The sequence below is a fragment of the Taudactylus pleione genome, unplaced genomic scaffold, assembly GCF_031769625.1.
Source record: "Taudactylus pleione unplaced genomic scaffold, aTauple2 ptg000026l, whole genome shotgun sequence".
NCBI lineage: Eukaryota > Metazoa > Chordata > Amphibia > Anura > Myobatrachidae > Taudactylus > Taudactylus pleione.
In genome coordinates this window covers 38,186,404-38,212,989 of record NW_028284428.1, presented here as the reverse complement: position 1 = coordinate 38,212,989, position 26,586 = coordinate 38,186,404, and the positions used below count along the sequence as shown (strand labels likewise).

At 45.0% G+C, this 26,586-nt stretch overlaps 1 protein-coding gene across 3 annotated transcripts in view; it reads right to left on the bottom strand.

The window, feature by feature from the left end:
* LOC148539318 (uncharacterized) overlaps positions 1–26,586 on the bottom strand; it is an 896,509-nt gene that overhangs the window by 189,824 nt on the left and 680,099 nt on the right. For all 3 annotated transcript variants that reach the window (XM_088451557.1, XM_088451554.1, XM_088451555.1), the window contains exon 10: positions 8,344–8,391. In XM_088451557.1, coding sequence (XP_088307683.1) covers positions 8,344–8,391 — 48 coding nt within the window. The remainder of the gene's footprint in view (positions 1–8,343; positions 8,392–26,586) is intronic.

The following is a 26,586-nucleotide window of genomic DNA, read 5'->3' as shown; positions in this document are numbered from 1 at the left end:
GCTTAATGTAAAATGTATCACCAATCATGTTATGGTGCTGGATATTCTAAAGTTTGATTACAGTAGTTGGTTTTCTTTAAGAACCTGACATAGTGTGAGGTATGGTAGAAGAAAGGTTCCAGTCAGAAATTCAATGTGGGGGCAATTCAATTTATTCAAGTTAAAATCACATTCCAAGAACCAAAACATCCTCCCTGAATGTCTAAATTTGGGAGAGAAAAAAAAATCATGTATGCTCTTTACTTCTAGACATACTTGCTAACTTTCTGGCTGCCACCTCTGAGTTGTAGGAATGGACATTGACCATCGATAATTAGAAAACATCAAAAGTCTGAAACCAATGGTCAATGTTTTGCCATCAATAGCAGAAGTACAAAGTTTCTCTGCCATTGATGGTGGTGATCCAATAACGACACTGTAATTGTTCTTTTTCCCATCATAGGTCCCTTATCCCTGCCCTCCATCTCTGATTGGCCCATTAATGAGATGTATCCCCACTTGTGATGGTTCAAACCAGTGATGATTTTCTGTCAATGGTTTCCTGATCGATAGAAAGTATCGATGGCACCATAATGAAGAAAAAGCTCACATATGGTTACCAACAGACCGTGTAGGAAGTCGGTATTTGCTGGTATACTGTAAATGCTAATAATAATAACAACTAATAATGATGCATTGCCTGCCATTGTTACACGACTGGAATTACGATGGCAATAAGCCACTAGCTTAACCGTTGACACCATGCCAGTGCTGACTTTGCTTTAAAGATGAGTAGCTATTGAGCTGCTCCCCAAGACGGTTGAGATCAACTATGGTATGCATTGCTTGTATATGCTTAGGAGCAGCATCAAGTCACTGTTAATAGAATGGTGTATTGTAATCTGGTGTTTCTGTTTCTTTTAAGTCTAGATCCATGCTTGAGAAGAGCCCCCCTACAGACATACTATTGTTACTTCCAGATGGTCAATGAGGAGAAATCTGCTACATTATTTGTGGAAAAATAAAGTAAAGATAAATTATGCAAAGAGATTTCCAGAATGTCTGGAGCATGATCTAAATAAGTGATGATTCAAGGCTCTTATCTACAGAATAGATAATAAATATCCTAAAAATATCCTATTTTTGTACAGACATTATGGGCTTAGTGTAAAATATATCACCAATCATGTTCTGGTGCTGGATATTCTAAAGTTTGATTACAGTAGTTGGTTTTCTTTAAGAACCTGACATAGTGTGAGGTATGATAGATGAAAGGTTCCGGTCAGAGATTCAATGTGGGGTCCAATCAATTTATTCAAGTTAAAATCACATCCCAAGAACCAAAACATCCTCCCTGAATGTCTAAATTTGGGAGAGAAAAAAAATCATGTATGCTCTTTACTTCTAGACATACTTGCTAACTTTCTGGCTGCCACCTCTGAGTTGTAGGAATGGACATTGACCATCGATAATTAGAAAACATCAAAGGTCTGAAACCAATAGCAGAGGTACAAAGTTTCTCTGCCATTGATGGTGGAGATCCAATAACGCCACTGTAATTGTTCTTTTTCCCATCATAGGTCCCTTATCCCTGCCCTCCATCTCTGATTGGCCCATTAATGAGATGTATCCCCACTTGTGATGGTTCAAACCAGTGATGATTTTCTGTCAACGGTTTCCTGATGGATAGAAAGTATCGATGGCACCATGATGAAGACTATCGATAGTGAACCATTAAATGGCCATCCCTATTCCTCTGCCAGATTGGCAGGGACTAAGCTCAATGTGCTAATACTTTTAGCAAATCCACTTCTCAATCCACTTGCAGCCAATACCCATGCTTTACAACTTCCTTGCAGCTGATTCTCACTGCCCTGAGAAATGTCAGCGAACAGGAGAGTCACACTCTCTGTCCTGTGTCTTTTTAAACCTCTCAGCTCACTTGCAGGCACCCTGATGAGTGGCTCCAGTATGTCTGCTAAAGCATAATGTGACTCAGTGGGATATTGCTATCTGCATCTATTAACAAATATGCTGACTAGCTATACATAGGGGTTGAGGGTTAGCAGCCCTAAAGGGGGGTATCCACTTAGCGATTTAACCAAGCGATTGCACGATAACAACGTTGTTATCGTGCAATCGCTTGCAAATCGCGCATGCATTGGGCATATTTTGGTCGGAAGCGACCAGCGATGCGCGTGCTCGCTGGTCGCTTCCGACATCCGACATTGCCCGTACATGCTGGTCAACCTGACGATCTCGTCAGGTTCAGCATGTGCGGGGATGAGGGATGTGCCTGGACTGAACAAGTGAACGTTCAGTCTAGGCACATCACTAGATATACAAACGAGAGCATGATTGCAATGTCGTAATCGTGCTCTCATTTGTATATCTAGTAGTGGATACCCGCCTTAACTAGTATGAAAGATCTGGGCAGAGTGATCACAAAGTTATATTGGAGAACATGGGAATAACTCTAGCTATATGGGCCTACTGGAAGAAAACTACCCAACACTTCCAACTGTGTACAATGTATAGTATAAATTTGGAATGTATGGGGCACTTACTTAAGGTGCAACTGTAGTGGACCAGCAGCAGATGACTATGTTTTCCATTAAAATCAAAAGGTCCCCTTTTGATTGCTGCTCAAGAGACTTCTGTACTCGATCCAGCTCCCCAAACTACAGCTCCATCCTAAATGCCTAGTCAGATTTCTATCAAACCTTGTGGAATATTGCCCATATCAACCAAACAGATTCTAGCTATCTTTATAGAATGTATTAGATGAATGGTAGCTTGTAGCTGGTTGCTTGCTATGATCAACACCTCTACTACTCCACTATAGAAGTTTTGCTAACTCTATCCCTTAGGGAGGAAATCAATTAGCCGCAGTACTTTACTGCTGGCTAATTGATCACTGGGCTAATTGAATTAGCCCAGAATCCGACACTTATCAGGGGCATGGCCTAATCGTGGGAGGTGTGGCCATGCCCTTCTTAGAAAAAAAGAAAACAAACTATTTGCCGTGGCGCTGAGGAGTGGGGTGCTGTGAGCCCCTCAGATTGGGGCAAATCCATGGGGGTATGCGATCAGCGTGATTGCTCCCCCCCACCCGCACAGGTAGAGGAGAGGAGTGGTAGAGGCAGCAGTATTCCTGGACCCACTGCAGGCCAGAACACAGGCTTATCGGGCATTTCTTTTCGGGAGCTCAGCAGGCTATGAAAAAAATCCACGATAACTATCTGTCTTCAGGCAGGCGCTGGCGTTAACACATAGGATCCATGAACTTATCACAGATCCTATCTGTATTCGCCCGAAAACAGATAATTTTTTTGAGTGAATAAAACAGAATCTAATTGAATTGCACAATGATTCAAGCATTAAAATCCCGTTTTATTTGCCTTAAAAATTGTTGGGTCTAATTGAATTCCCCCCTTAGTCTGCATCTAAGGTGTCTAAATGGTGGTGTGTCTGTGCGATATCTGATGATACAGAAATGATAAATTATGGAGCCCCCACTGCCAGCAATGATGAACAGGCCATTTAAAATGAGTATGTGGAACCCACTCTCTAGAAATGCTACCATGTTATGTGATTTATATGTATCAAAGAATATTATCTACAAAGCAGACTATGGCAATATGCAAAACAACAAACATGTATTGTTTATCGAGCTGCAAGCAGTTATTAGCAAAGTAAGACATGTTTAGAAGAGAGACAGAAAACAGAGTGAAGTGGCTACAGGGGATCGGTATGAAATACCGCCGGCCCTCTGGTCGGCAGTTCAAATCCCGGGAGCAGCAGGCCGACAGAAGTAGGGTTACCCGCAGCGGAAGCCCAACAGCGCTGGAAATCCTGATCGTCCTAAAGGTAAGTATAAACTAACCTAACCTAACCCCTTAACCCTCCTTAGGGGTGCCTAACCCTAACCTCCCCCCCCAAGGCCTAAACCTAATCCCCCCTCTAAGGGCCCTTCCCCGCTGCCTAAACCAAAGTCCCCGGGGGGGTGCCTAACCCTAAGTCCCCGCCGGGGGTGCCTAACCCTAGCTCTCCCTCCCCCTAGCCTAACCCTCCCGGGGGGGTGCCTAACCCTAAGTCATCCCCCCCCCGCGGCTGTCCGCTCACGGCGCCCGGCATCCCTTCGATCGGGATGCCAGCCGCCGGTCTTCCAGCGTCGGGAAAATGACAGGCGTCTAGATACAGACGCCTGCCATTTAACCCTCGCCGGGATAAAGCAGTCGGGAAGCCGGCTGTCGGGATTAAGACAGCCGGTTTCCCGATTGCATCCCGGCTACGGCTAAGCAGACGCTCCTTTTTCTGAGTCATCCTTGTCCCCTGCAGCTGCATGTTGTACACATCTAACAGCCAATATAACGCGCTTAAAATGCTGCTCAGGAACTCACCATCTCCCCAATTTTTTGCGGAAAATACAGTGAAAAGTATGTGAAGTGCAATCGCAGGGACAGAGCTTTATCGCAAGCTCTGTATCTGCATGCAATGTTTTATACATCCTTGTCATGTATTCAAATATCACATTGCAATATTGGGCGAATTTATCACAGCCAATTCGCATCTGCGATGCGGATCGTGATAAATATTCCCCATAAACTCCTCTCTGCTTGTTTTTTGCCTTTATTTAAGTGTCAAGCTAAATACATACTGCAGCCAAGCCTGCAGAGCCAAAGGAAATTAGCCAGGGATGTAGCTACATAAATAGTCGCTGTGAGCCACTACGGTAATGTACCAAAATCAGCATTGTGTACATCTCTAAATCAGGTCCAAATAGGTAGGTATTGAGGAAGATGAGGTCCATGCGTTGCAAGTACTGCTAGATTGATAGGGTGGTCATAAATTATACTACTGTAGTTTATATATTACCAATTATTAGTAATTAGTGCTTTGGTTTGGATTGGTGGTTTGTATCTCTTCCAGTTAAAAGCTATTAACATATGGATGCACTAAGGATATGTCCTATCAATCTTGGAGTGTGTTTTGGATCATCTGGTATCTGGCATACCTTTTGGCTAACATCACATGCAAAGCATGCTTGACGACATTCTGGCAACCTCCTCCGGGATGGGGGCAGCCAGTTCGGCCAAGCGGGGGGCGTGGTGCGGCGTAGGGAGGTCATGATGACGCAATTCAGGGCCAATCACATCATCGACCCACCGCTGCGGGGCTTTGTCTAGGAATTGTGGGGGAAACAGTGGGGTCAGGGCCGACTGGGAGCGCCACCTGATTTTCTGGAGCCTCTCGGCCGCGTTGGCAGAGTAGGCAAGTATGATGTACAGCCGGCAATCGGTCAACACCTGGTCCTCTGGCTAAGAGGTTGCTTGCTGGTATCCCCAGGTGCAGTATGCCCTCCCTAGAGGATTGGATCCAATGCTAAGTGGGATGGCATGTTAGGATATGTAGGGAGGGTTTACGCATTAAACAAAAATAATAATGAGAACAGAAGACCAACAAGTATTATTTGTGCATACACATATCGGCAGAAGTAATTGTCACCACTCAAGGATGTGTGATAAATCGCAGCTATAAGGGATTTTTAATTGATACGATAAACAGCAACACAAATCATATGTATCATCAAAGAAAGGGGACTATTGATGAATAGGCCCCAAAGTGCCTTCTGTTTTTTGAAACTTAAATGATGGGGAATATATTTTATGTTTCTATTCATACAAAAGTGAACAATGTAAAAGATTTAGAATTTTGCAAAATAACGAGGACACTATTGTAATATAGAGTTAATTAAAAATCTTACAACGACAGTCTATTAACTGCACTGGTTTTATAAAACATATGAAGCAAAGCCAATATTTCAATTAACCTCAGACAATAACAAAAAATTGCGTTAATTGCATGGCATAAAACAAAGTGTACGCAGCCCACTACATAGAAAAGAAAAACATATCACAAGCCTGTGTGGCACAGAAACAATTACTTTAGTACAATATCAAAGAGCACTGCATGGTAACGTATGTATAAACATCAAGTTTACTTTTTTATGCAACCGGCTGGCACATGCTTAGATCTTAATTAGTTAATTACTATATCAACTTGCCATCAGTGTAGATGTGTTATATGTTGTTGACATTAATCATGTCAACATGGTCATTAAGTTGACATGCAAGTAATGTCTACATTGACCTAGGTCGACGGTCAGCATTTCGACACTGATGAAATGTCAACATGATTAGAATGTTGACAAAACTTCCCTGGTGGTTTAGCAGTGACTTACCTGTTATGGCGCCTTTAAGAGTATTAACTTGGAGGCACTAATTTGTTGAAACATTAAGCATTTCAAAATTGCTGTTTACTTGGTCAAATGGAAATATTCAGTGCAATAGAATGCATTAAATATTTTTGCTAAATGTAGTCAGAAATTCATGAGATTCATTCACAAATCTATTCCACCCCCCCAAAACCTATAACTCACAAATCCAGTGGCGTCACTAGTGGGGTGCAGGGAGGTGCAAGCTGCAGCGGGTGACACCAAAATAGCAGAGCTGCTCTTCTATTTTGGTATCACCCCCTCAAATAGTGTCACTGAACACCAATGCAGCGGTGATGAATGATGCATGCATGCGCCCACCATCCTCACTCTGCAGGGAGAGACTGGGGCTTCCCAGTCACTATTTGGGGGGGTGGAAGAGATTTGTGAATGAATCTCATGAATTTGTGAATGAATCTCCCTCACTGGCATGAGGCCATGCCACCATTCTCATGGTCAAGGGGTTGGTAGGTGCCGCCTCAGGTGTCACCACCCATTGTGATGCCTCTGCCCATATCAATAATATTTTTGCATACGATGTGATTACATTCTATTCTACCCTGACCTTTTATCATGAGCACTTACTCTGATCAGTGGACAATTAATAAATAGCTGTGCAATTACAATTATTATCTTTTACTGACTTTACAAAAAAGGGCTCACCTTGTCATTGTATAGGTGGAGTGTATAGCACTAACATCTTACATAGTGCTCACCAGAGAATACTGAATTAATCACATCAGTTCTTGCCCTATTGGAGCATCACTTAGGGGTCAATCCAATGGAGTTTGCACAAGTGAGTTTGTTTTGTGAAACTTGCATACATGGCATGAATGCGCGCTCCCAAGAAACGCGAGATTCAATGAGAAATGCCAATTTACGGTAGTTGTGGCAAAATGTAATCTGGGAGAAGTGCATGAAAAAGTGGAAAAACCATCCTGGACCCTAAAAAAAGAGCTAACAGAAGGCTGCTATATAGAAGGCTGTTAGTGGCCATAAGGAAAGTACTGGAGGCTTTTAAAAGGTGTGAAATGTATGATTTTAGCACTTTTTATCAATGGTAGAAAAATGATAGCAGCAAGTGTTTTTCATCAAATTACAGTCTTTCCAGCACCTTGGGATACAGAAAAATATCTGTATAGTAGTTTTTTAGTATTTCTATACAAAAAAACACTTTTTATCTCGCATCTGCAAGTTCTAAAACTCCTCTCCCGTCAATACAACACCCTAAGGTCCCTGTCCCACATAATTTAGCCTATTATTAAGCTTTTTAGAGAAATTCACCTGAAAACTGACATATCTTTATTGGCCAAATGATGCCCCTTCAAGTGTGCGATTATTTATTGGGAGGGGTGCACAAGAAGTTCTGCACCGTCTCAACATTTTTACCTTAGAATAAAGATTTTCCCAAGCTTTTATTGTTCATCGCCCATCTCCCGGTCACTGAGAAGGAGTTGGTAGTACGGGGAGAGTCTCTGGAGGCAGCCTGGCATCTCCTGGAATGCTGGGCACGCCCTGAGAGTGACAAAACTTTGGGTATGCTGCCATGCCGGCCCCTTTTCCACTAGGCCACGCTCCTTTCTGACAAAGAGCAACTACACGCTGTTATTCTTCTTAATACATACATTCTTCTTTGAAGCATATTTGGAAAAGTCATAATTTCCATCTGCAGTTGCACTGTTTTGGAGGCTTAGTGAAACCACACTATAGCAGTGAATCCCCAAAATATATTAGAGAAAACAGTGTTGCCCAGTTGTTACACTGTTTTTTGCATATATGGAACAAAATCCAAAATTATAATTTCAGGTCTTCTTAAAAAAATAAATGTTTTAATTTATATCATTGACATAAGTGGCGCTTTTCTGTTAACATGAAGTTTTTAGCAAGAAAAGCCCCAATGTTTTTCACACTGCATTTTGTCCAGATAGGAAATCATGTTCTCTACAAGCAGACAATGCAAACTGTCAAATCCTGCGATGTTCAGTGCCAGCAGTGTTGTAATAATAATCCAGACAGCTGTCAGACAGTCCTATGTCGAATGCATTAAAAAACAGATGTGTCATCAAATGAATTAAAAAAAGAAATACCTTGCTTCGTTCCCTTCTGGGGTCATACGTTCCAGACCATGTAATGACCTAAAAACAGAATTGCAATATATTTAGCAAAACTGAGCACATTTTAAACACACAACTTGCACTCTTTTTGATTTCAAGATAGGCTTGTAAAAAAAAAAAAAAAAAATATATATATATATATATATATATATATATATATATATATATAGGCAAGGATTTCCTATAGCGATGCATGGCAGCAGCACAATTGTAAAGAAAAATGAGACGGCACTCCTAAAAACCAATGGTGTTCAAAATGTGTTTGAATAAACAAAATCATAAAGGTACTGATAAAATGGAGTGTAAAAACAGAATGTTCCGCATTCGATGTGATATCAGGGTCCGACCAGGTGTACTGACCTGAGATAGAGGGGGTTATGTAGTAGTTATGTAATAGGTTATTTAATACAGTAGGTGCCGATTTCACAGAGCTATCTGTTTTTCTGCGAGATTGCAGCTAAATTTAAAGAAGCAATCAGTTATAAGGATGAACCAGCCTTATAACTGATTGCTTCTTTAAATTTAGCTGCAATCTCGCAGAAAAACAAACGGCTCAGTACAATCGGCACTTATTATATAACCCCTATACTATAGTGTAAAAAGGACCCTGTATGTGAAATCTTACATTCTAGAGGTAGGATATAATGAGACAGAGTATGTAAAAATACAACACCAGTAGATGTACAGTAGGAAACAGATAAAATTGACGTGAGGTTTGAAGGAGGAGCGGGGTAGGCAAACATGGGACATGAGGTTTGAAGGAGGGTCAGGGTAGGCAAATATGGGACATGAGGTTTGAAGGAGTAGCAGGGTAGGCAAGCATGGGACATGAGGTTTGAAGGAGGAGCAGGGTAGGCAAACATGGGACATGAGGTTTGAAGAAGGGGCAGGGTAGGCAAACATAGGACATGAGGTTTGAAGGAGGGGCAGGGTAGGCAAACATGGGACATGAGGTCTGAAAGAGGAGCAGGGTAGGCAAACATGGGACATGAGGTCTGAAAGAGGAGCAGGGTAGGCAAACATAGGACATGAGGTCTGAAAGAGGAGCAGGGTAGGCAAACATGGGACATGAGGTTTGAAGGAGGAGCAGGGTAGGCAAACATGGGACATGAGGTTTGAAGGAGGGGCAGGGTAGGCAAACATAGGACATGAGGTCTGAAAGAGGAGCAGGGTAGGCTAACATGAAGAGGTGAAGGCTTTTAGGTTAGCGGGAGAGTCTAGTAGGGTGAGGCATAGAGTTCAATAGGTGGGAAATAGTGGGGGAAAGTCTTATTGGACATGAGAATGGGAGGAAGATGTAAGAGGGAAATAGAATGTTTTTTAGAGATTTTATGTACGATTTGTAAACTGCACATGAAACCACATTTTTTAAAACCATCATCCTGATTTTTAATCATCAAATATACAAATCATTACATGTATTAAACAGCAATTTGTCAAAGAACATGGCAAACCACAGCTTTGTGTGATACAAATTAGATATGGTTCATGCAGACAAGCTCAAGGCACAGCCAGTTATCTTGCTTTTCAGAATGAGAAACAAATCCAATAAAAAACTAATACCCTTTTCCCCTTTCAGACAGTAATCCAAATTACCGGGTCAAACATTTCGACCCAGTAATTTGTTGAATAACATGGGTATTTCTTCTGTCTGAAAGGGTCGAAATTCACGAGACTTCGACCCAGGAATTTGCCATGGTCGGAGACCCGGGAATTTTGACCAGGGTTGATCCTTTCAGACAGAAGAAATATACCCGTGTTATTCAGCAAATTACCGGGTAGAAATGTTTGACCCGGTAAATTGGTTTTCTGTCTGAACTGGGGTTCAGGCTGGGACCGGCAAAATGACCCGGCACCCAAATGCTGGGTAAAAGTGGTATAAATAAAAAATAAAAAAAAACCCTCCCTTCTATTTTAGACAAGCCCTGTGCTACTAAGCATCAGGCACAATCCCCTAGAGGGGCCCCCATGCAAACAACTAGGCCCACCTAGGGGCTTATGTATTAATTAATATTTGCAGAAGATCCCCCAAAAATATTTGCAGGAGACCCCCTAAAAACACCCGTTTTCGAGGGGTATCCGCAAATATTAAGTTTCCCTGGCCAGTTTTGGACTAGCCTACAGGGGTATAGGGGAAATCCCTGGTGAAACCCACCCCCTCTGTTTTCTGGTGTGAAAATAACATTTAAAATATAGCATATTGCAAATTGAGAATATAGAAATCAAAACTTAAATCATCCCAGTGGTAATAATATTTGGCCTTTACTAGATCTAATGCAGTTCTCATTGAGTTTTAGACGCTGGCTGGTATGTACAGGGGTCCCCCATCATGTGCTTTATTATTATTACTACACATATGCTACATTATACTGCATTCCCAGGACTATGGTGTATTCACTACAGTTCCAATAGCATGAACTATCAGTATTTACTAAAGGGGCCTAGAACATAAAGGGGCCTAGAACATACACTGTAGTATCCATGTTGTCTGCAGGCTGTCCTCCATAATGCTTCTATGATAGATGAACACATCCCCTGTGGTGACTGGCCACACCACTTAAGCATGGGTCCCTACCACTGCATGCCCCTGGTGGGCCCTTCATGCCGCAGCCGACACTGAAATCAGCACAGTGGCATCCCTACCTGTCTTTGCACCCAGTGCGGGCAGTGGTGGGAGCTTTTACTGCATGCGGTGGTGCCGTGCACCGGCAAATAAGGGGGCGTGGCCTCGTGGGTGGGGGCAAGGCTTCGCGGTCAGAACACCCGTTTTCTGTCCCACCGGGGGTGCCGGAGGTGCATGCTGCCCTCGCTGACCAGCCTGTGTGAAGTGCCGGCTCACACACTGTGCTAGGAGCCGAGTGCTGCACGTAACGCAGCACCCGGCTCCTGTTACTAAGGGGGAGCCAACACTTTGGTGTCACCCCCTCGGCTGGTGACACCCAGGTGCGGCCCACACCCCCCGTGACGCCAGTGCATCACCATTCATGTACAGGGAAGCGAAGCAGATATTGGACATCTGTGGGCCCCCGTTTTTGCTCACAAAAGCAGCCCCCCATAGATATCTATACCAAACCATTCCGGAGCTTGGTCCTGGTAGTTAATGTCATCGCTAGATGGCATTAGCAGTTGTAGCCTATAGGCTATTTTCAGCAAAAATTACAGGATAAAGGGGTCTATTTATCAAGCAGTGCAAAGTGTGGAGAAGTGGACCAGTAGAGAAGTTGCCCTTAGCAACCAATCAGCTTTGAAGTAGCATTTATCAAGTACAGTCTATAAAATAATAGGTAGGAGCTGATTTGTTGCCATGGGCAACTTCTCCATTGGCCCACTTCTCCACACTTTTCACTGCTTGATAAATAGACCCCAGAGATCCTTAGGATCCCTCCCAGTCACTCATGCATGTGCAGTCAGCTAACCGGACATGTGTAGTAGTGCACGGGGCTCCTAGAGAAGAAGTGAAAGGATTGCATTTGTGATCTCTGCACTTATTACACATTGCAGGGATGGGCTCCTTTCAGAGCCCCTGTCCCTATGGGTGTTTCTTCATACATCTTGGCGATCTGTAATTTCCTATTGCTGCGAATAGTAGTGATAAGAAATTAGAATTATCTGGTCTAGGATACAATATTTTAGAAATATGGCATCTAGTCTTGATCAGTCCAATGTTGAATAGCATGGAGAATTTGTTAGAATCTAGTGTAATCTACTACAAGTACCAGCATGCATCAATATCCATTGAGTGTTCTTGTCTGCTGGCTTTTGTAGACGGTTTTAATTTTTACCATGTGATTTTATAAAACCGCCTGCAGTTTAGGGGTTTGCCAACCACAACGCAATGGGTGTGGTTTTATTTTTTCAGCCTCCAAACCGCAGGATAGTAAATCTCTTACTTTGTTCTTACAATTTTACTGATTTTACAGGCAAAATATCCAGCACACCACACCGGCCACTCCTGCTAATCATTGCCTGCAGTAAATGCTATGACTTGCAGTTCAACAACAACTGGTGTATGTAACGCCAACACCATGACTGGAAAATCAGATGTATTATAAGATAAAAATAGTGATGTTATAAAAAAAGGGCTGCTGTTGCTGGGAAACAATATGCAGTCAGTAATAACATGGTAATAAACAGCGCCACAATTTATGATAAAATAAACAATCAATCTATCAATATCATGCTATCATTTGTGAACACACATCCACAGGCATCACAATATCTTTAATTCTTCAGAAAACAATTGCAAAATACATTAAACACAAGAATAGTGCTTTCGAGACACATTTTATTGACTATTTGTTAACAAAATGAAGCAACAATGGTCATTTAGCTGCAATCAGTCCAAACCTCACATGTGGTTCCCACAAGTATGGCAGTTACCTCTAATTGATATATACAAACCTGTAAAATTACTGACATGAGCAGAATGTACACAGAAGTAAGGAGGCATATAATCAATTATCACATTAGGGCCACTATATTGTAAACAGATTATGGCCCTCATTCAGAGCCGTACGCTCTGAGCAGAGCGCACGCTCTGAATGAGGGCCGGGCTCCATTTTCATGGAGCGTCCTCCTGGACGCTCGTATAGCTGTGGGTCACCACCCACAGGCTATACGAGCGTGCTTTGTGATGGCCGCGATGGTCGAGACCATCGCGACCATCGAAATTGCGAGCCGGAGCCTGCGGTTGAGGTTTTCAACCGCAAGCTCCGGAGTGATTTTGGCTCTATCAGAGCCAAAATCACTCCCACTGACATCACTAGTGATGTCAGTGGGCCGGCTTCTGACGGGAGGCATTCCCGTGGAAACGCCCCCGTCAGGGAGGCACGCCCCCGGCACGCCCACCAAAGGGGGCGTGCTGTCAATCAACATTGACAGCACGCCCCCTTTGATCGGACACAACTAGCGAAGGACTTTCCTTCGCTCGTCGCGTCTGGCGCATGCGCACGACGGAGCTCCCTCCGTCGTGCGCATGCTCAGTCCATAACATCGACCCACTTGCGAGCGGACAGCCGCTCGCGAGTGGGTCTGAATCAGGCCCTATATCGTTAGCACGGTTAGCTGACACATGCTACAAAAAATAAAAAATAATTATAGTATCCAACAGTAGATAATCAAAATGTAGATGACAGGTATTAACCAGGTATATACACATTTTCCATTGTCACATATTAACCCAAATGAAAAATATAAATGTAAACAGAGTGACTGCTGTTACTTGTGGTTACAGAGTGACTGCTGTTACTAGTGGACAAAAAGAGCAAGTGCAGTTAATAGTGGTTGCAGAGTCAGCTCTTCTCTGTTATTAGTGGCCATCCAGAGACTGACGTTACTAGTAGTCACAGATGAACTGCTGTTATTAGTGGCCACGAGAGACTGCCGTTATTAGTGGTTACAGAATGAGCTCTGTTATTAGTGGCCATCCAGAGACTGACGTTACTAGTAGTCACAGAGTGACTGCTGTTATTAGTGGCCACGAGAGACTGCCGTTATTAGTGGTTACAGAATGAGCTCTGTTATTAGTGGCCATCCAGAGACTGACGTTACTAGTGGTCACAGAATGAGCTCTGTTATTAGTGGCCAACCAGAGACTGACGTTACTAGTGGTCACAGAATAAGCTCTGTTATTAGTGGGAATCCAGAGACTGACGTTACTAGTGGTCATAGAATGACCTCTGTTATTAGTGGCCATCCAGAGACTGCCATTACTGGTGGTCACAGAATGAGCTCTGTTATTAGTGGCCATCCAGAGACTAAAGTTTCTAGTGGCCACAGAGTTAGCTCTGTTATTAGTGGCCACCCAGAGACTGAAGTTTCTAGTGGTCACAGAGTGAGCTATGGGCCTGATTCAGACCCGGATGCTACTTGCGGATGGTCGTTCCAAAAAAGGGGCCGGCTATTTAAATTGAGCGCTCGCTCTTTGCGGTTTGTTGACGCCTGAATGTCTGAGCGAGCTCACGAAAAATGTGCTCATTATTTTGTAAAGATGCCCCTTTGCCGTTCGCATCCCACGTCATATCCAGTAGCAGCCCCTCGTTGTTTTGCGAGCCCAAGATTTCCGACCGCAATGACTGGTTTGTGTATGAGCATTACGATCCATACGCATGCGCAGTTGTGCGAACATCGCTCATAGCGAACGAGTGGCTGCTTACGAGCGGCTCTGAATCAGGCCCTCTGTTATTAGAGGCCATCCAGAGATTGTCGTTATAAGTGGTCACAGAGTGAGCTCTGTTATAAGTGGCCATCCAGAGACTGCCATTACTAGTGGTCACAGAATGAGCTCTCTCATTAGTGGCCATCCAGAGACTGACGATACTAGTGATCACAGAGTGACTGCTGTTAATAGTGGCCATCCAGGACTGCTGTTACGAGTGGTCATGAGAGACTGCCGTTATTAGTGGTTACAGAATGAGCTCTGTTATTAATGGCCATCCAAAGACTGGCATTACTAGTGGTCACAGAATGAGCTCTGTTATTAGTGGCCACTAGAGACTGCCGTTATTAGTGGTCACAGAGTGACTGCTGTTATTAGTGGCCATCCACAGACTGCCATTACTAGTGGTCACAGAGTGAGCTCTGTTATTTGTGGCCATCCAGAGACTGACGTTACTAGTGGTCACAGAATGAGCTCTGTTATTAGTGGCCATCCAGAGACTGACGTTACTAGTGGTCATAGAATGAGCTCTGTTATTAGTGGCCATCCAGAGACTGCCATTACTAGTGGCCACAGAGTGAGCTCTGTTATTAGTGGCCATCCACAGACTGACGTTACTAGTGGTCATAGAATGAGCTCTGTTATTAGTGGCCATCCAGAGACTGCCATTACTAGTGGACACAGAATGAGCTCTGTTATTAGTGCCCACCCAGAGACTGCCATTAGCAGTGGTAACAGAATGAGCTCTGTTATTAGTGGCCATCCAGAGACTGAAGTTACTAGTGGTCACAGAATGAGCTCTGTTATTAGTGGCTATCCAGAGACTGCCATTACTAATGGTCACAGAATGAGCTCTGTCATTAGTGGCCATCCAGAGATTGACGTTACTAGTAGTCACAGAGTGACTGCTGTTATTAGTGGCCACGAGAGACTGCCATTATTAGTGGTTACAGAATGAGCTCTGTTATTAGTGGCCACCCAGAGACTGCCATTAGCAGTGGTAACAGAATGAGCTCTGTTATTAGTGGCCATCCAGAGACTGAAGTTACTAGTGGTCACAGAATGAGCTCTGTTATTAGTGGCTATCCAGAGACTGCCATTACTAATGGTCACAGAATGAGCTCTGTCATTAGTGGCCATCCAGAGATTGACGTTACTAGTAGTCACAGAGTGACTGCTGTTATTAGTGGCCACGAGAGACTGCCATTATTAGTGGTTACAGAATGAGCTCTGTTATTAGTGGCCACCCAGAGACTGCCATTACTAGTGGTCACAGAGTGTGCTCTGTTATTAGTGGCCACGAGAGACTGCCGTTATTAGTGGTCACAGAGTGACTGCTGTTATTAGAGGCCATCCACAGACTGCCATTACTAGTGGTCACAGAGTGAGCTCTGTTTTTAGTGGCCATCCAGAGACTGCCATTAATAGTGGTCACAGAGTGAGCTCTGCTATTAGTGGCCATTCAGAGACTGCCATTACTAGTGGTCACAGAGTGAGCTCTGTTATTAGTGGCCACCCAGAGACTGCCTTTACTAGTGGTCACAGAGTGAGCTCTGTCATTAGTGGCCATCCAGAGACTGACATTACTAGTGGTTACAGAGTGACTGCTGTTACTAGTGGCCAAGGAGAGCAAGTGCAGTTAATAGTGGTTGCAGAGTCAGCTCTTCTCTGTTATTAGTGGCCATCCAGAGACTGATGTTACTAGTAGTTACAGATGAACTGCTGTTATTAGTGGCCACGAGACTGCCGTTATTACTGGTTACAGAATGAGCTCTGTTATTAGTGGCCATCCAGAGACTGACGTTACTAGTGGTCACAGAATGAGCTCTGTTATTAGTGGCCATCCAGAGACTGACATTACTAGTGGTCACAGAATGACCTCTGTTATTAGTGACTATCCAGAGACTGCCATTACTAGTGGTCACAGAATGAGCTCTGTCATTAGTTGCCATCCAGAGACTGACGTTACTAGTGGTCACAGAGTGACTGCTGTTATTATTGGCCACGAGAGACTGCCATTATTAGTGGTCACAGAATGAGCTCTGTTATTAGTGGGAATCCAGAGACTGACGTTGCTAGTGGTCACAGAATGAGCTCTGTTATTAGTGGCCATCCAGAGACTGCCATTACTAGTGGTCACAGAGTGAGCTCTGGGCCTGATTCAGAGCCGGACGCTATTTGCGCTCGCTCGTTCAGAAAAAGGGGCCGAATATTTAAATAGAGCGCTCGCTCTTTGCGGTCTGTTGATGCCTCTATGTCTGAACGAGCGAACGAAACATGCGCTCGCTATTTTTTATAAAACGCCCCCTGGCCGCTCGCATCCTACGTCATCTCCGCTATTTATTAGATTAATCGACTACATCGAAAGGCGTATGAACTGCTCGCAGTGCTTGTGGTAGGATTTTCCTACCGCAATCATGCGAGCAGTTCAGGCTAAAAGACAACCAAGTGACGTGGTCGATGACGCTGCTTTGTTAATTATGCACACCCTTAAAACACCCGTTTTGACCGTTTGGCACGCCTGCGTTCGGATCTTCACTCCCCGTTTTCAAGCACCTTCCCCTGTTACCACCCACAAACGCCTCATCCTGTCACTCAAATTAGCAGGCATTTGCTATTTTGCGAGCACACAATTTCTGACTGCAATGACTGGTTCGCGCATGCGTATTACAACCCATACGCATGCGCAGTTGTGCGAACATCGCTGGGAGCAAACGAGCAGCCGCTTGCGAGCGGCTCTGAATCAGGCCCTCTGTTATTAGTGGCCATCCAGAGACTGACGTTACTAGTGGTCACAGAATGAGCTCTGTTATTAGTGGGAATTCATAGACTGACATTACTAGTGGTCACAGAGTGACTGCTGTTATTAGTGGCCATCCACAGACTGCCGTTATTAGTGGTCACAGAGTGACTGCTGTTATTAGTGGCCATCCACAGGCTGCCATTACTAGTGGTCACAGAGTGAGCTCTGTTTTTAGTGGCCATCCAGAGACTGCCATTAATAGTGGTCACAGAGTGAGCTCTGCTATTAGTGGCCATTCAGATACTGCCATTACTAGTGGTCACAGAGTGAGCTCTGTTATTAGTGGCCACCCAGAGACTGCCTTTACTAGTGGTCACAGAGTGAGCTCTGTCATTAGTGGCCATCCAGAGACTGACATTACTAGTGGTTACAGAGTGACTGCTGTTACTAGTGGCCAAGGAGAGCAAGTGCAGTTAATAGTGGTTGCAGAGTCAGCTCTTCTCTGTTATTAGTGGCCATCCAGAGACTGATGTTACTAGTAGTCACAGATGAACTGCTGTTATTAGTGGCCATGAGAGACTGCCGTTATTAGTGGTTACAGAATGAGCTCTGTTATTAGTGGCCATCCAGAGACTGACGTTACTAGTGGTCACTGAATGAGCTCTGTTATTAGTGGCCATCCAGAGACTGACATAACTAGTGGTCACAGAATGACCTCTGTTATTAGTGACTATCCAGAGACTGACATTACTAGTGGTCACAGAATGAGCTCTGTCATTAGTGGCCATCCAGAGACTGACGTTACTAGTGGTCACAGAGTGACTGCTGTTATTATTGGCCACGAGAGACTGCCATTATTAGTGGTCACAGAGTGAGCTCTGTTATTAGTGGCCATCCAGAGACTGACGTTACTAGTGGTCACAGAGTGAGCTCTGTTATTAGTGGCCATCCAGAGACTGACGTTACTAGTGGTCACAGAATGAGCTCTGTTATTAGTGGGAATCCAGAGACTGACGTTGCTAGTGGTCACAGAATGAGCTCTGTTATTAGTGGCCATCCAGAGACTGGCATTACTAGTGGTCACAGAGTGAGCTCTGGGCCTGATTCAGAGCCGGACGCTATTTGCGCTCGCTCGTTCAGAAAAAGGGGACGAATATTTAAATAGAGCGCTCGCTCTTTGCGGTCTGTTGATGCCTCTATGTCTGAACGAGTGAACGAAACATGCGCTCGCTATTTTTTATAAAACGCCCCCTGGCCGCTCGCATCCTACGTCATCTCCGCTATTTATTAGATTAATCGACTACATCGAAAGGCGTATGAACTGCTCGCAGTGCTTGTGGTAGGATTTTCCTACCGCAATCATGCGAGCAGTTCAGGCTAAAAGACAACCAAGTGACGTGGTCGATGACGCTGCTTTGTTAATTACGCACACCCTTAAAACACCCGTTTTGACCGTTTGGCACGCCTGCGTTCGGATCTTCACTCCCCGTTTTCAAGCACCTTCCCCTGTTACCACCCACAAACGCCTCATCCTGTCACTCAAATTAGCAGGCATTTGCTATTTTGCGAGCACACAATTTCTGACTGCAATGACTGGTTCGCGCATGCGTATTACAACCCATACGCATGCGCAGTTGTGCGAACATCGCTGGGAGCAAACGAGCAGCCGCTTACGAGCGGCTCTGAATCAGGCCCTCTGTTATTAGTGGCCATCCAGAGACTGACGTTACTAGTGGTCACAGAATGAGCTCTGTTATTAGTGGGAATTCAGAGACTGACATTACTAGTGGTCACAGAGTGACTGCTGTTATTAGTGGCCATCCACAGACTGCCGTTATTAGTGGTCACAGAGTGACTGCTGTTATTAGTGGCCATCCACAGGCTGCCATTACTAGTGGTCACAGAGTGAGCTCTGTTTTTAGTGGCCATCCAGAGACTGCCATTAATAGTGGTCACAGAGTGAGCTCTGCTATTAGTGGCCATTCAGAGACTGCCATTACTAGTGGTCACAGAGTGAGCTCTGTTATTAGTGGCCACCCAGAGACTGCCTTTACTAGTGGTCACAGAGTGAGCTCTGTCATTAGTGGCCATCCAGAGACTGACATTACTAGTGGTTACAGAGTGACTGCTGTTACTAGTGGCCAAGGAGAGCAAGTGCAGTTAATAGTGGTTGCAGAGTCAGCTCTTCTCTGTTATTAGTGGCCATCCAGAGACTGATGTTACTAGTAGTCACAGATGAACTGCTGTTATTAGTGGCCATGAGAGACTGCCGTTATTAGTGGTTACAGAATGAGCTCTGTTATTAGTGGCCATCCAGAGACTGACGTTACTAGTGGTCACTGAATGAGCTCTGTTATTAGTGGCCATCCAGAGACTGACGTTACTAGTGGTCACAGAATGAGCTCTGTCATTAGTGGCCATCCAGAGACTGACGTTACTAGTGGTCACAGAGTGACTGCTGTTATTATTGGCCACGAGAGACTGCCATTATTAGTGGTCACAGAGTGAGCTCTGTTATTAGTGGCCATCCAGAGACTGACGTTACTAGTGGTCACAGAGTGAGCTCTGTTATTAGTGGCCATCCAGAGACTGACGTTACTAGTGGTCACAGAATGAGCTCTGTTATTAGTGGGAATCCAGAGACTGACGTTGCTAGTGGTCACAGAATGAGCTCTGTTATTAGTGGCCATCCAGAGACTGGCATTACTAGTGGTCACAGAGTAAGCTCTGGGCCTGATTCAGAGCCGGACGCTATTTGCGCTCGCTCGTTCAGAAAAAGGGGACGAATATTTAAATAGAGCGCTCGCTCTTTGCGGTCTGTTGATGCCTCTATGTCTGAACGAGCGAACGAAACATGCGCTCGCTATTTTTTATAAAACTCCCCCTGGCCGCTCGCATCCTACGTCATCTCCGCTATTTATTAGATTAATCGACTACATCGAAAGGCGTATGAACTGCTCGCAGTGCTTGTGGTAGGATTTTCCTACCGCAATCATGCGAGCAGTTCAGGCTAAAAGACAACCAAGTGACGTGGTCGATGACGCTGCTTTGTTAATTATGCACACCCTTAAAACACCCGTTTTGACCGTTTGGCACGCCTGCGTTCGGATCTTCACTCCCCGTTTTCAAGCACCTTCCCCTGTTACCACCCACAAACGCCTCATCCTGTCACTCAAATTAGAAGGCATTTGCTATTTTGCGAGCACACAATTTCTGACTGCAATGACTGGTTCGCGCATGCGTATTACAACCCATACGCATGCGCAGTTGTGCGAACATCGCTGGGAGCAAACGAGCAGCCGCTTACGAGCGGCTCTGAATCAGGCCCTCTGTTATTAGTGGCCATCCAGAGACTGACGTTACTAGTGGTCACAGAATGAGCTCTGTTATTAGTGGGAATTCAGAGACTGACATTACTAGTGGTCACAGAGTGACTGCTGTTATTAGTGGCCATCCACAGACTGCCGTTATTAGTGGTCACAGAGTGACTGCTGTTATTAGTGGCCATCCACAGGCTGCCATTACTAGTGGTCACAGAGTGAGCTCTGTTTTTAGTGGCCATCCAGAGACTGCCATTAATAGTGGTCACAGAGTGAGCTCTGCTATTAGTGGCCATTCAGAGACTGCCATTACTAGTGGTCACAGAGTGAGCTCTGTTATTAGTGGCCACCCAGAGACTGCCTTTACTAGTGGTCACAGAGTGAGCTCTGTCATTAGTGGCCATCCAGAGACTGACATTACTAGTGGTTACAGAGTGACTGCTGTTACTAGTGGCCAAGGAGAGCAAGTGCAGTTAATAGTGGTTGCAGAGTCAGCTCTTCTCTGTTATTAGTGGCCATCCAGAGACTGATGTTACTAGTAGTCACAGATGAACTGCTGTTATTAGTGGCCATGAGAGACTGCCGTTATTAGTGGTTACAGAATGAGCTCTGTTATTAGTGGCCATCCAGAGACTGACGTTACTAGTGGTCACTGAACGAGCTCTGTTATTAGTGGCCATCCAGAGACTGACATAACTAGTGGTCACAGAATGACCTCTGTTATTAGTGACTATCCAGAGACTGCCATTACTAGTGGTCACAGAATGAGCTCTGTCATTTGTGGCCATCCAGAGACTGACGTTACTAGTGGTCACAGAGTGACTGCTGTTATTATTGGCCACGAGAGACTGCCATTATTAGTGGTCACAGAGTGAGCTCTGTTATTAGTGGCCATCCAGAGACTGACGTTACTAGTGGTCACAGAGTGAGCTCTGTTATTAGTGGCCATCCAGAGACTGCCATTACTAGTGGTCACAGAGTGAGCTCTGTTATTAGTGGCCACCCAGAGACTGCCTTTACTAGTGGTCACAGAGTGAGCTCTGTCATTAGTGGCCATCCAGAGACTGACATTACTAGTGGTTACAGAGTGACTGCTGTTACTAGTGGCCAAGGAGAGCAAGTGCAGTTAATAGTGGTTGCAGAGTCAGCTCTTCTCTGTTATTAGTGGCCATCCAGAGACTGATGTTACTAGTAGTCACAGATGAACTGCTGTTATTAGTGGCCACGAGACTGCCGTTATTACTGGTTACAGAATGAGCTCTGTTATTAGTGGCCATCCAGAGACTGATGTTACTAGTGGTCATAGAATGAGCTCTGTTATTAGTGGCCATCCAGAGACTGCCATTACTAGTGGTCACAGAGTGAGCTCTGTTATTAGTGGCCATCCACAGACTGACGTTACTAGTGGTCATAGAATGAGCTCTGTTATTAGTGGCCATCCAGAGACTGCCATTACTAGTGGACACAGAATGAGCTCTGTTATTAGTGCCCACCCAGAGACTGCCATTAGCAGTGGTAACAGAATGAGCTCTGTTATTAGTGGCCATCCAGAGACTGAAGTTACTAGTGGTCACAGAATGAGCTCTGTTATTAGTGGCTATCCAGAGACTGCCATTACTAATGGTCACAGAATGAGCTCTGTCATTAGTGGCCATCCAGAGATTGACGTTACTAGTAGTCACAGAGTGACTGCTGTTATTAGTGGCCACGAGAGACTGCCATTATTAGTGGTTACAGAATGAGCTCTGTTATTAGTGGCCACCCAGATACTGCCATTACTAGTGGTCACAGAGTGTGCTCTGTTATTAGTGGCCACGAGAGACTGCCGTTATTAGTGGTCACAGAGTGACTGCTGTTATTAGAGGCCATCCACAGACTGCCATTACTAGTGGTCACAGAGTGAGCTCTGTTTTTAGTGGCCATCCAGAGACTGCCATTAATAGTGGTCACAGAGTGAGCTCTGCTATTAGTGGCCATTCAGAGACTGCCATTACTAGTGGTCACAGAGTGAGCTCTGTTATTAGTGGCCACCCTGAAAGTGCCTTTACTAGTGGTCACAGAGTGAGCTCTGTCATTAGTGGCCATCCAGAGACTGACATTACTAGTGGTTACAGAGTGACTGCTGTTACTAGTGGCCAAGGAGAGCAAGTGCAGTTAATAGTGGTTGCAGAGTCAGCCCTTCTCTGTTATTAGTGGCCATCCAGAGACTGATGTTACTAGTAGTCACAGATGAACTGCTGTTATTAGTGGCCACGAGACTGCCGTTATTACTGGTTACAGAATGAGCTCTGTTATTAGTGGCCATCCAGAGACTGACGTTACTAGTGGTCACAGAATGAGCTCTGTTATTAGTGGCCATCCAGAGACTGACATTGCTAGTGGTCACAGAATGACCTCTGTTATTAGTGACTATCCAGAGACTGCCATTACTAGTGGTCACAGAATGAGCTCTGTCATTAGTTGCCATCCAGAGACTGACGTTACTAGTGGTCACAGAGTGACTGCTGTTATTATTGGCCACGAGAGACTGCCATTATTAGTGGTCACAGAATGAGCTCTGTTATTAGTGGGAATCCAGAGACTGACGTTGCTAGTGGTCACAGAATGAGCTCTGTTATTAGTGGCCATCCAGAGACTGCCATTACTAGTGGTCACAGAGTGAGCTCTGTTATTAGTGGGAATCCAGAGACTGACGTTGCTAGTGGTCACAGAATGAGCTCTGTTATTAGTGGCCATCCAGAGACTGCCATTACTAGTGGTCACAGAGTAAGCTCTGGGCCTGATTCAGAGCCGGACGCTATTTGCGCTCGCTCGTTCAGAAAAAGGGGACGAATATTTAAATAGAGCGCTCGCTCTTTGCGGTCTGTTGATGCCTCTATGTCTGAACGAGCGAACGAAACATGCGCTCGCTATTTTTTATAAAACGCCCCCTGGCCGCTCGCATCCTACGTCATCTCCGCTATTTATTAGATTAATCGACTACATCGAAAGGCGTATGAACTGCTCGCAGTGCTTGTGGTAGGATTTTCCTACCGCAATCATGCGAGCAGTTCAGGCTAAAAGACAACCAAGTGACGTGGTCGATGACGCTGCTTTGTTAATTATGCACACCCTTAAAACACCCGTTTTGACCGTTTGGCACGCCTGCGTTCGGATCTTCACTCCCCGTTTTCAAGCACCTTCCCCTGTTACCACCCACAAACGCCTCATCCTGTCACTCAAATTAGAAGGCATTTGCTATTTTGCGAGCACACAATTTCTGACTGCAATGACTGGTTCGCGCATGCGTATTACAACCCATACGCATGCGCAGTTGTGCGAACATCGCTGGGAGCAAACGAGCAGCCGCTTACGAGCGGCTCTGAATCAGGCCCTCTGTTATTAGTGGCCATCCAGAGACTGACGTTACTAGTGGTCACAGAATGAGCTGTTATTAGTGGGAATTCAGAGACTGACATTACTAGTGGTCACAGAGTGACTGCTGTTATTAGTGGCCATCCACAGACTGCCGTTATTAGTGGTCACAGAGTGACTGCTGTTATTAGTGGCCATCCACAGGCTGCCATTACTAGTGGTCACAGAGTGAGCTCTGTTTTTAGTGGCCATCCAGAGACTGCCATTAATAGTGGTCACAGAGTGAGCTCTGCTATTAGTGGCCATTCAGAGACTGCCATTACTAGTGGTCACAGAGTGAGCTCTGTTATTAGTGGCCACCCAGAGACTGCCTTTACTAGTGGTCACAGAGTGAGCTCTGTCATTAGTGGCCATCCAGAGACTGACATTACTAGTGGTTACAGAGTGACTGCTGTTACTAGTGGCCAAGGAGAGCAAGTGCAGTTAATAGTGGTTGCAGAGTCAGCTCTTCTCTGTTATTAGTGGCCATCCAGAGACTGATGTTACTAGTAGTCACAGATGAACTGCTGTTATTAGTGGCCATGAGAGACTGCCGTTATTAGTGGTTACAGAATGAGCTCTGTTATTAGTGGCCATCCAGAGACTGACGTTACTAGTGGTCACTGAATGAGCTCTGTTATTAGTGGCCATCCAGAGACTGACATAACTAGTGGTCACAGAATGACCTCTGTTATTAGTGACTATCCAGAGACTGCCATTACTAGTGGTCACAGAATGAGCTCTGTCATTTGTGGCCATCCAGAGACTGACGTTACTAGTGGTCACAGAGTGACTGCTGTTATTATTGGCCACGAGAGACTGCCATTATTAGTGGTCACAGAGTGAGCTCTGTTATTAGTGGCCATCCAGAGACTGACGTTACTAGTGGTCACAGAGTGAGCTCTGTTATTAGTGGCCATCCAGAGACTGCCATTACTAGTGGTCACAGAGTGAGCTCTGTTATTAGTGGCCACCCAGAGACTGCCTTTACTAGTGGTCACAGAGTGAGCTCTGTCATTAGTGGCCATCCAGAGACTGACATTACTAGTGGTTACAGAGTGACTGCTGTTACTAGTGGCCAAGGAGAGCAAGTGCAGTTAATAGTGGTTGCAGAGTCAGCTCTTCTCTGTTATTAGTGGCCATCCAGAGACTGATGTTACTAGTAGTAACAGATGAACTGCTGTTATTAGTGGCCACGAGACTGCCGTTATTACTGGTTACAGAATGAGCTCTGTTATTAGTGGCCATCCAGAGACTGATGTTACTAGTGGTCATAGAATGAGCTCTGTTATTAGTGGCCATCCAGAGACTGCCATTACTAGTGGTCACAGAGTGAGCTCTGTTATTAGTGGCCATCCACAGACTGACGTTACTAGTGGTCATAGAATGAGCTCTGTTATTAGTGGCCATCCAGAGACTGCCATTACTAGTGGACACAGAATGAGCTCTGTTATTAGTGCCCACCCAGAGACTGCCATTAGCAGTGGTAACAGAATGAGCTCTGTTATTAGTGGCCATCCAGAGACTGAAGTTACTAGTGGTCACAGAATGAGCTGTTATTAGTGGCTATCCAGAGACTGCCATTACTAATGGTCACAGAATGAGCTCTGTCATTAGTGGCCATCCAGAGATTGACGTTACTAGTAGTCACAGAGTGACTGCTGTTATTAGTGGCCACGAGAGACTGCCATTATTAGTGGTTACAGAATGAGCTCTGTTATTAGTGGCCACCCAGATACTGCCATTACTAGTGGTCACAGAGTGTGCTCTGTTATTAGTGGCCACGAGAGACTGCCGTTATTAGTGGTCACAGAGTGACTGCTGTTATTAGAGGCCATCCACAGACTGCCATTACTAGTGGTCACAGAGTGAGCTCTGTTTTTAGTGGCCATCCAGAGACTGCCATTAATAGTGGTCACAGAGTGAGCTCTGCTATTAGTGGCCATTCAGAGACTGCCATTACTAGTGGTCACAGAGTGAGCTCTGTTATTAGTGGCCACCCTGAAAGTGCCTTTACTAGTGGTCACAGAGTGAGCTCTGTCATTAGTGGCCATCCAGAGACTGACATTACTAGTGGTTACAGAGTGACTGCTGTTACTAGTGGCCAAGGAGAGCAAGTGCAGTTAATAGTGGTTGCAGAGTCAGCCCTTCTGTTATTAGTGGCCATCCAGAGACTGATGTTACTAGTAGTCACAGATGAACTGCTGTTATTAGTGGCCACGAGACTGCCGTTATTACTGGTTACAGAATGAGCTCTGTTATTAGTGGCCATCCAGAGACTGACGTTACTAGTGGTCACAGAATGAGCTCTGTTATTAGTGGCCATCCAGAGACTGACATTGCTAGTGGTCACAGAATGACCTCTGTTATTAGTGACTATCCAGAGACTGCCATTACTAGTGGTCACAGAATGAGCTCTGTCATTAGTTGCCATCCAGAGACTGACGTTACTAGTGGTCACAGAGTGACTGCTGTTATTATTGGCCACGAGAGACTGCCATTATTAGTGGTCACAGAATGAGCTCTGTTATTAGTGGGAATCCAGAGACTGACGTTGCTAGTGGTCACAGAATGAGCTCTGTTATTAGTGGCCATCCAGAGAC